Source organism: Saccoglossus kowalevskii, chromosome 13 (assembly GCF_978046115.1).
Source record: "Saccoglossus kowalevskii chromosome 13, keSacKowa6.1, whole genome shotgun sequence".
NCBI lineage: Eukaryota > Metazoa > Hemichordata > Enteropneusta > Harrimaniidae > Saccoglossus > Saccoglossus kowalevskii.
Genome location: NC_140653.1, coordinates 12,982,486 through 12,992,356, shown reverse-complemented (window position 1 = coordinate 12,992,356; position 9,871 = coordinate 12,982,486). Strand labels below are relative to the sequence as shown.

Below are 9,871 nucleotides of genomic sequence, written 5' to 3'. Positions count from 1 at the left end.
CTCCATAGTTTAACATTCGTTCACTTTTAGAGTCAAATATTTTTTGTAGTAATTTTGGGGACATCTCGTTACCAATTCCTTTCCTGGCCACGTACGCTGCCCTTGAAGCATTTCCGGCCAACATTGCACATGCCAACTTAAATGAACCATTTTCGGCAAAGACAACACCTAGATATGTATAATTTACAGCAATATCAATTGGATTTCCAAATAGATTAAAATCTAAGTTATCGTCATCACGGTCAACAATATCCTTATTGTAGATAATAATTTCAGTTTTAGTGATGTTTACAAACATTTTCCACGTATAACAATAAAATTCGAATCTGGCAAGTAACAACAGTAAACCCGAAGCACTGTCATAAGACATACATAAGACATGTTAGTGGATAATCACCCAAATCAACCCCATTAAACGGTGTTGTACCCCAATCTCAGATGTATCAGTTTTTGTATAACCATGCGATAATTTTACACAATATTTAACCATATTGTACATACTTTGCAAAAGTCAGTCGCTCATATTCATAATATGATCGTGGTTCGTCGCTCATATTTGTCACGTAATCATGGTCATTCGCTCATATTCACAATAAAAACGAGGTCCTTCGCTCTTATTTTTAATATAAACATGGTCCTCCACTCATATTTATAATGTAATCATGGTCCTTCACTCATATTTAAAATGTACTCATGGTCCTTCGCTCATATTTATATTTATCACGCAATAATGGTCCTTTGCTCATATTTATCACATAATCACAGTCCTTCGCTCATACTTATAATATAATCATAGTCCTTCGCTCTCATTTATAATATAAATGTGGTCCTTCGTTTATATTTATCACGTAACCATGGTCCTTCGCTCATATTTATAATACAAACGTGGTCCTTCGCTCATATTTATCACGTAACCATGGTCCTTTGCTCATATTTATCCCATAATCGTGGTCCTTTGCTCATTTTTATAACATAAACGTGGTCCTTCGCTCATATTTATCACGTAATCATGGTCCTTCGCTAATATTTGTAATATAATCGTGGTGTTTCACTCATATTTATTATATAAAATTAATGTGGTCCTTTACTCATATTTATCACATAATAATGGTTCTTCGCTCATATTTAAAATATAAACATGGTCCTTCGCTCATATTTATGACGTAATGATGGTCCTTCGCTCATATTTATGACGTAATGATGGTCCTTTGCTCATATTTATCATATAACTGTGGTCCTTTGCTCATATTTGCCACGTATTCATGGTCCTTCGCTCATATTGATAATATAGTCGTGGTCTTCGCTTTTATTTATAATATAAATGTGGTCCTTCGCTCATATTTATAATATAAACATGGTCCTTCGATCATATTTATAATATAAACACGGTCCTTCACTCATATTTATAATATAAACATGATCCTTCGCTCTTATTTAAAATATATACGTGGTACTTCGCTCCTATTAGCCACGTAATCATGGTCATTCTGTCATATTTACAATATAATCGTCGTCCTTAGATCATATTTACAATATAATAATGGACCTTTGGTCATATTTATAATATAAATGTGGTCCTTCTGCTCATATTTATAATACAAACGTGGTTCTTCGCTTATATTTATCACGTAAACATGGTCCTTCGCTCATATTTATAATATAAATGTGGTCTTTCATTCATATTAGCCACGTAATAATGATCCTTCGCTCATATTTATAATATAAATGTGGTCCTTCGCTCATATTTATAATATAGTCGTGGTCCTTCGGTCATGTTTATAATATAAATGTGGTCCTTCTGCTCATATTTATAATATAAACGTCGTCCTTCGCTCATATTTATAATATAGTCGTGGTCCTTCGGTCATGTTTATAATATAAACGTGGTCCTTCGCTCTCATTTATAATATAAATGTGGTCCTTCGCTCATATTTATAATATAAACGTGGTCCTTCGCTCATATTTATAATATAAACGTCGTCCTTCGCTCATATTTATAATATAAATGTGGTCCTTCGCTCATATTTATCACGTAACCATGGTCCTTTGCTCATATTTATCACATTATCGTGGTCCTTTGCTCATATTTATAATATAAACGTGGTCCTTTGCTCATATTTATAATATAAACGTGGTCCTCATGATTCTTCGCTTATATTGATAATATAATCGTGGTCATTTGCCCTTATTTATGATATAAACGTGGTCCGTCGCTCATATTTATCGCGTAATCATGGTCCTTCGCTAATATTTGTAATATAATCGTGGTGTTTCACTCATATTTATTATATAAATGTGGTCCTTTACTCATATTTATCACATAATAATGGTCCTTCGCTCATATTTAAAACATAAACATGGTCCTTCGCTCATATTTATGACGTAATGATGGTCCTTCGCTCATATTTATCACATAATCGTGGTCCTTCGCTCATATTTATAATATAAACGTGGTCCTTCGCTCTTATACACAATTTAATCGTGGTTCTTCGCTCATATTTATTATAAAAATGTGGTCCTTTACTCATATTTATCACATAATAATGGTCCTTCGCTCATATTTATAATATAATCATGGACATTTGCTCATATTTATAATATAGTCGTGGTCCTTCGCTCTTATTTATAATATAAATGTGGTCCTTCGCTCATATTTATAATACAAACGTGGTCCTTCGCTTATATTTATCACGAAACCATGGTTCTTCTCTCATATTTATAATATAAACGTGGTCTTTCACTCATATTAGCCACGTAATAATGGTCCTTCGCTCTTATTTATAATATAAACATGGTCCTTCGCTCTTATTTAAAATATAAACGAGGTCCTTCGCTCATGTTAGCCACGCAATCATGGTCATTCTGTCATATTTACAATATAATCGTGGTCCTTCGGTCATGTTTATAATATAATCATGGACCTTTGCTCATATTTATAATATAAACGTGTTCGTTCGGCTCATATTTATAATATAAACATGGTCCTCCACTCATATTTATAATGTAATCATGGTCCTTCGCTCATATTTATATTTATCACGTAATAATGGTCCTTTGCTCATATTTATCACATAATCACAGTCCTTCGCTCATATTTATAATATAATCATAGTCCTTCGCTCATATTTATAACATAAACGTGGTCCTTTGCTCATATTAGCCACGTAATCATGGTCATTCGCTCATATTCACAATAAAAACGAGGTCCTTCGCTCTTATTTTTAATATAAACATGGTCCTTCACTCATATTTAAAATGTACTCATGGTCCTTCGCTCATATTTATATTTATCACGTAATAATGGTCCTTCGCTCATATTTATCACATAATCACAGTCCTTCGCTCATATTTATAATATAAACATTGTCCTTCGCTCTTATTTAAAATATAAATGTGGTCCTTCGCTCATATTAGCCACGTAATCATGGTCATTCTGTCATATTTACAATATAATCGTCGTCCTTCGGTCATATTTATAATATAATCATGGACCTTCGGTCATATTTATAATATAAATGTGGTCCTTCTGCTCATATTTATAATATAAACATGGTCCTTCGCTCTTAATTAAAATATATACGTGGTCCTTCGCTCATATTAACCACGTAATCATGGTCATTCGCTCATATTCACAATAAAAACGAGGTCCTCCTCTCTTATTTTTAATATAAACATGGTCCTTCGCTCATATTTATAATATAATCATGGACATTCGCTCATATTTATAATATAGTCGTGGTCCTTTGGACATGTTTATATTATAAACGTGGTCCTTCGCTCTTATTTAATATAAATGTGGTCCTTCGCTCATATTTATAATACAAACATGGTCCTTCGCTTATATTTATCATGTAACCATGGTCCTTCGCTCATATTTATAATATAAACCTGGTCCTTCGGTCATATTAGCCACGTAATAATGGTCCTTCGCTCATATTTATAATATAAACGTGGTCCGTCGCTCATATTTATAATATAAACGTGGTCCTTCGCTCATATTTATCACGAAATCTAGCCCTTCGCACATATTTATCACGTATCCATGGTCCTTCGCTCATATTTATAATATAAACGTGGTCCTTCGCTCATATTTATCACGTAATCATGGACCTTCGCTCATATTTATCACGTAATCTAGCCCTTCGCACATATTTATCACGTATCCATGGTCCTTCGCTCATATTTATAATATAAGCGTGGTCCTTCGCTCATATTTATCACGTAATCATGGTCCTTCGCTCATATTTATAATACACTGTGCATCCAAATCTACTGTGCATCAACCTTTACTGTGCATCAATCTCTACTGTGCATCAACCTTGACTGTGCATCAACCTCTACTGTGCATCGATCTCTACTGTGCATCAACCTCCACTGTACATCAACCTCTACTGTGCATCACCCTCTACTGTGCGTCACCCTCTACTGTGCACCACCCTCTACTGTGCATCAACATCTACTGTGCATCAACCTCTACTGTGCATCAATCTATAATGTGCATCACCCTCTATTGTGCATCAACCTCTCTTATGCATCACCCTCTACTGTGCATCAATCTCCACTGTGCATCAAACTCTTCTGTGCATCAATCTCGTCTGTGCATCAACTTCTACTGTACATCAACCTCTACTGTGGATCTATCTCTACTGTGTATAAACCTCTACTGTGCATCAACCTCTACTGTACATCAATCTCTACTGTGCCATTTTTTGCTCAGATTGTCAGAAGAATTAATTAATTAATTGATTGAATGATATTTTTATCTCTCATTCAACAGCAATGCCCACTAGACTAGTGTAGAAAGACCAGAAACAAGACATACTGAAACCGATGACTGTCAATGATGAGAAATGTTTCCAGTTATCCAGTAAGTGGGGGTATTGAGAGTATAACAAGAGTTAATCTAAGCATAGTGGCAATTAGCTCTGTGTACAGGTCTGTGAATGTGGAGGCGCTCCTATTCATCGGGACCTTATCTGCGCCCAAATATGTGTTGGGGTGGCGTTAGAAGCCCAATGTAAATATCACTCCTACACAGCCATGTACGCAGGGCTAAGTGGCAATGCGATAGACACAAGTCATGTATTCTCTGCTCAGAATGCTGGTGACGATTGTGGTGCGAAAGACTTCACTCGAGCACAAGGACCCATTTCCTGAGAGGCAAGCTGTGCTAGTTTTGCAAGGGGAAACAATAAAATGGTATCATCTCCTTCATCATCATCATCATCTACACAACATGAACATGAACACACTGAATTAGAGCCAATGCTTAGGAAGTGGAAATGGGATAAATTATCAGTTTTTAAATACCATGATAGATTAGCATCAAAAGATATACAGAATACAATTAAAGAGTTTAATAACACAATTTTAATTCATAGTGATGTAAATATAGCATCCCAGAAATTTAATCAGCTACTAGAAAGTTCAGCTTCAGGTATTTTTAATAAAACCAATCCCAATAAAAATATTCACAAAAACAAACAAAAAAAAGAATCCCCGATGGTTTGATAAACAATGCAACCAGAGTAAACGTGATTTAATGGCTTGTGCAAAGTTGATAAATAAATTTCCATTTGATATGAAACTAAGACAAACTTTTTATTCTAAAAAGAAAAGATTTAAGAAACTTATAAAACAGAAGAAAAACAAAATCCAAGAAAATTATCTTAATAAACTCTTCAACAAAGAAATTCAAAAGAATTTTGGAAAATTATTAAACATATGAAAAATACAGATCAAAATAGTGATAATCCAATTTCAGCAACTAAGTGGATGGAATATTATGCACTAAACACTAAACAATAAAAATAGATGATAATAGTTTCCAGGAAAATATAATGAAAGAATTATTGTGAAAAAGAAGTTAGTGGAGCACTGAAAATGCTAAAATCCAAAAAAGCACCAGGCTTGGATGGTTTCTGTTTAGAACTATTAAAATACAGCTCAAACTATTTAATTAATTCACTTACCAAATTGTTTAACTTAGTTTTGAGTAGCTCAGTTTTCCCAGATATTTGGAATTTAAGTTGCGTTACTCATCTTTATAAAAAAGGAGACAAATTAGACCCTCAAAATTACAGGGGAATATCAGTTTCAAGTTGTATTGGTAAAGTCTTCTGTTCCATCATAAATAAACGCATAAACTGTTTCATTGAAGAAAATAAAATACTTAAAAACAACCAGGCCGGCTTCAGAAAAAAACACAGAACAACTGATCAAATTTTTTGTACTAAAAATTCAAAAACACATTAAAAATAAACAAAAACTCTATGTTTGTTTTGTAGATTTTGCCAAAGCATTTGACACGGTATAGAGAGTAGGGCTATTCTATAAACTATTAAAAAATAAAATTAATGGCAAGATTTACAAAATAATAAAAAACATGTATTCAAAAACAAAAGCTTGCATTAATATAAAAAATTATATAACCAAAGAATTCACTATTAATAGAGGAGTAAAACAGGGATGTCTAATTAGCCCAACACTTTTCAACATTTTTATTAATAATTTAAAGGATAGTTTGGATAAAGCTAATACTGAACCACCACTCCTGAATAATAACACTGTTAACTCTATTTTATATGCAGATGATTTAGCCCTCACTTCTACTACCCAGGCTGGTCTACAGACATCATTAAATACACTAAATGAATATTGCAATAAGTGGAAATTGAGTGTGAACCTTTCAAAAACTCAAGTTGTTATCTTCGGTTCATCAACATTTAGAAAAAAATACCAATTCAATTTTGGAAATGATAACATTCAAATAACAAACAGTTATACATATCTAGGAATCACAATGAAATCAAATGGGAGTTTTGCTGATATCATGTCAAATTTAGCAGGTAAAGCTGGAAAATCAATTTACATCATGAACAAAGTACTTTTAGGAAATCTAGACATAAAACTAAAAATATAACTATTTAACATTTACATAAAACCAATTTTGCTTTATGGCTCAGAATTATGGGCCCTAGACTTGCAGGACATTCAGGACAATGTTAAATGGGACAAAACATCAATTGAAAAAATCAATATTAAATTCTGCAAACAAATCTTACAAGTAAATAAAAAATCCTGTAAGCAGAGGTGGGTAATTATCCACTACTTCTCAGCACAAAAGTTCAAGCTATTAATTACTGGTTGCATATAAAGGATCTCTCAGATGATAATCTTACACAACAGGCATACCTAGAACAAACACAACACAATACTATACAATACAAATGGCTAAATGCAATACATACAATATTGAAAGACAATTCACTAAACTTCATAAAAGAAAAAACATTCACTATCAAACAAAAAATCAAATTAATCAAATTTTAAAAACTTCCCTTGAAAATAAATATACCAGTTTCTGGAAAGAATTGATTTCAAAAAAAATAGCAAACTGAAAACATATGCTAAATTTAAAACAGAATACATCTTTGAGCCATATTTGAATGAACTTGACACTCATAAAAGGAAAATGTTGACAAAATTTAGAATTAGTAACCACAACTTGGCAATAGAGGAAGGCAGATATTCATTTCCTAAGAAACCTATAAATAAAAGAATATGCAATTACTGTGACACAAATTCAATTGAAGATGAAGAACATTTTCTATTGAATTGCCCAAAGTATAACACACACAGGGAAAATTTCATCCAAAAAATTATGACACTACTTCCATCCAACAATAAAAATATACAGTTCACATATATACTCTCAACCAAAGATCCTGACAAAATTATAGAACTTGCCAATTATATTTACACAACAAAAAGATTTATTTAACATTTAAATACTAGTTAAGTCCTTTTGTATTGTTTTTTGTGCAAATCTTACATATACCTTGTTATTATTTTAAAACTCTTTTTTGCTGTACTTATCCTATGTAAATCTTTTTACACGGAGGCAATAAAGTTATTATTATTATATCGGTCAACCGTATGCCAAGATAACAGGTTTGAAACATTATGCATGACCCTCTAAAGGTCAAACATCCTGGTACTTCATGAATGACCCCTAAAGGTCAAACATCCTGGTACTTCATGCATGACCCCTAAGGGTCACACATCCTGGTACTTTATACATGTGCCCTAAAAGTCACACATTCTGGTTCTTTTACTGGAGATGAATTCACTGTCAATAGGGATTTCTCAATTACTGCTCTAAAAAGAGCCATGTCTCTTACATACATTGACAGAAACACCAGTTTAACTTATGATGATCGATAACGCTGTCAAATGCTGTCCAGAATAGCTGTATTTAATGATTATTGTATATAATGGGTCTTCATTTCTGGTTCTAACGTATGAAATCGTATCGCTACTGTGGACACCGACTACCGACAAATTGCTGCTTGATTTCTATGGCTCTCCTGACACAAAACAATTGACAAAACAATCCAAAAGAATAAACTACACATAGTCAAATCAGCAAGAAAAAAATATATGGTATGCATGAAAATATAAATACTAAATAAATGTCAGTGGATAAAATATTTGCAAAAAATTAAATCCTGCAGCTGCCAATATTGCAAAATGGGTCAGTCGAGAACTTTAAAGCGCGGTGGTCGTCGCGCTGCGCGTGATCGAATTTCATTTCAATAAACAATGTATTTTACACGCGTTTTATACGTCGCTATGAGTCCCATATCGAACAGAACGCGGCACGGCGACTGCCGCCCTTTAAATCTTATTTACTAGGATTGCTGCGTGAAGTCACAGGGATAGGAACAATGAATTATTTCTGTTCAGGTTATGTAATAAATTCTCTTACTTATATTTGATGAGTATTTTTGTGAGTGTACATGTATGAACTAAAATACATGTATATACAGTAATCAAAATTATCAAAACTTCAAATGCAAAAGTATATTATGCAGTGAGGGAATTATCCAGAGTGATTTTGGATTTGTTAAAAATTAGCCAAAATGCTCAAAATTGGTGGCGGGAATTAATTACTAAGCCTAATAAACAAGTTGCTCGCCTGATATCGGTATTAAAGATTGGTTTGATTATTTTTCCAATTTGTTTCAAGATAATAACACTGAGTGGGACACTCCTAGTTGCACGGAGTTTTACAATGAAGCGAAAAATGTTGTTGACAATACAAGATCGGCAGTCGATCCTGTTTTAGATAGCCTTACAATTGCGTGTACCACTCTGGATTGTGAAATCACCCTCCGGGAACTTGATAATTCGCTTGTGAAATTAAAAAACAATAAATCCCCTGGTCTAGATGGTCCCCCTTCTGATTTTTTTAAAAATGCGCCAAGCCAATTAAAAACTTTCATGCTTCTTTTATTTAATAAAATTCTTATCACTGATGTTTATTCTGATCAATGGGTTTCGGGTCTAATCTTTCCCCTTCATAAAAATGTTTCATACGGCAATGTAATCAATTATAGAGGCATAACTCTGTTGCCTTCCATAGCTAAATTATTATTTTCATATGGCTTTGGTGAGGCCTGGATAAACCAAGGCGTTGGCAATATCAATTTGTTTATTTTGAAAGGTGTAATAACGTAGATATTCAGGAATGGCACACTGATGTAAATAACTCCCCCAAACTTGATATGTATGCTAAATTTAAACAGCTTTTTGGCAAGGAAAAGTACTTAAACTGTATTGATAAACCATATTTTCGAAGAGTTTTGTGTAGGTTCCGAATGTCAATAAATCAATTGAGAATTGAAGCAGATAGGCGATTGAAAAATTAGAGATCAGAGCGTATTTGTATTTTTTGTACTACAAACCAGGTTGAAGATGAATACCACTTTTGTTTAATTTGCCCTTTTTACAGTGATCTGGGGAAAAAATGCATCTCCGAATTAATGATTTCATTTCCAACTGTTGATAAATTTATTTCTTTAATGTC

General features: G+C 33.1%; 1 protein-coding gene across 1 annotated transcript in view; it reads right to left on the bottom strand.

Moving 5' to 3' along the window:
• Nucleotides 1-5,093: 5,093 nt before the first annotated feature.
• LOC146735012 (uncharacterized) overlaps nt 5,094-9,871 on the bottom strand; it is a 42,907-nt gene continuing 38,129 nt past the window's right edge. The window contains exon 7 of the mRNA XM_085507317.1: nt 5,094-5,227. Coding sequence (XP_085363443.1) covers nt 5,094-5,227 — 134 coding nt within the window. The remainder of the gene's footprint in view (nt 5,228-9,871) is intronic.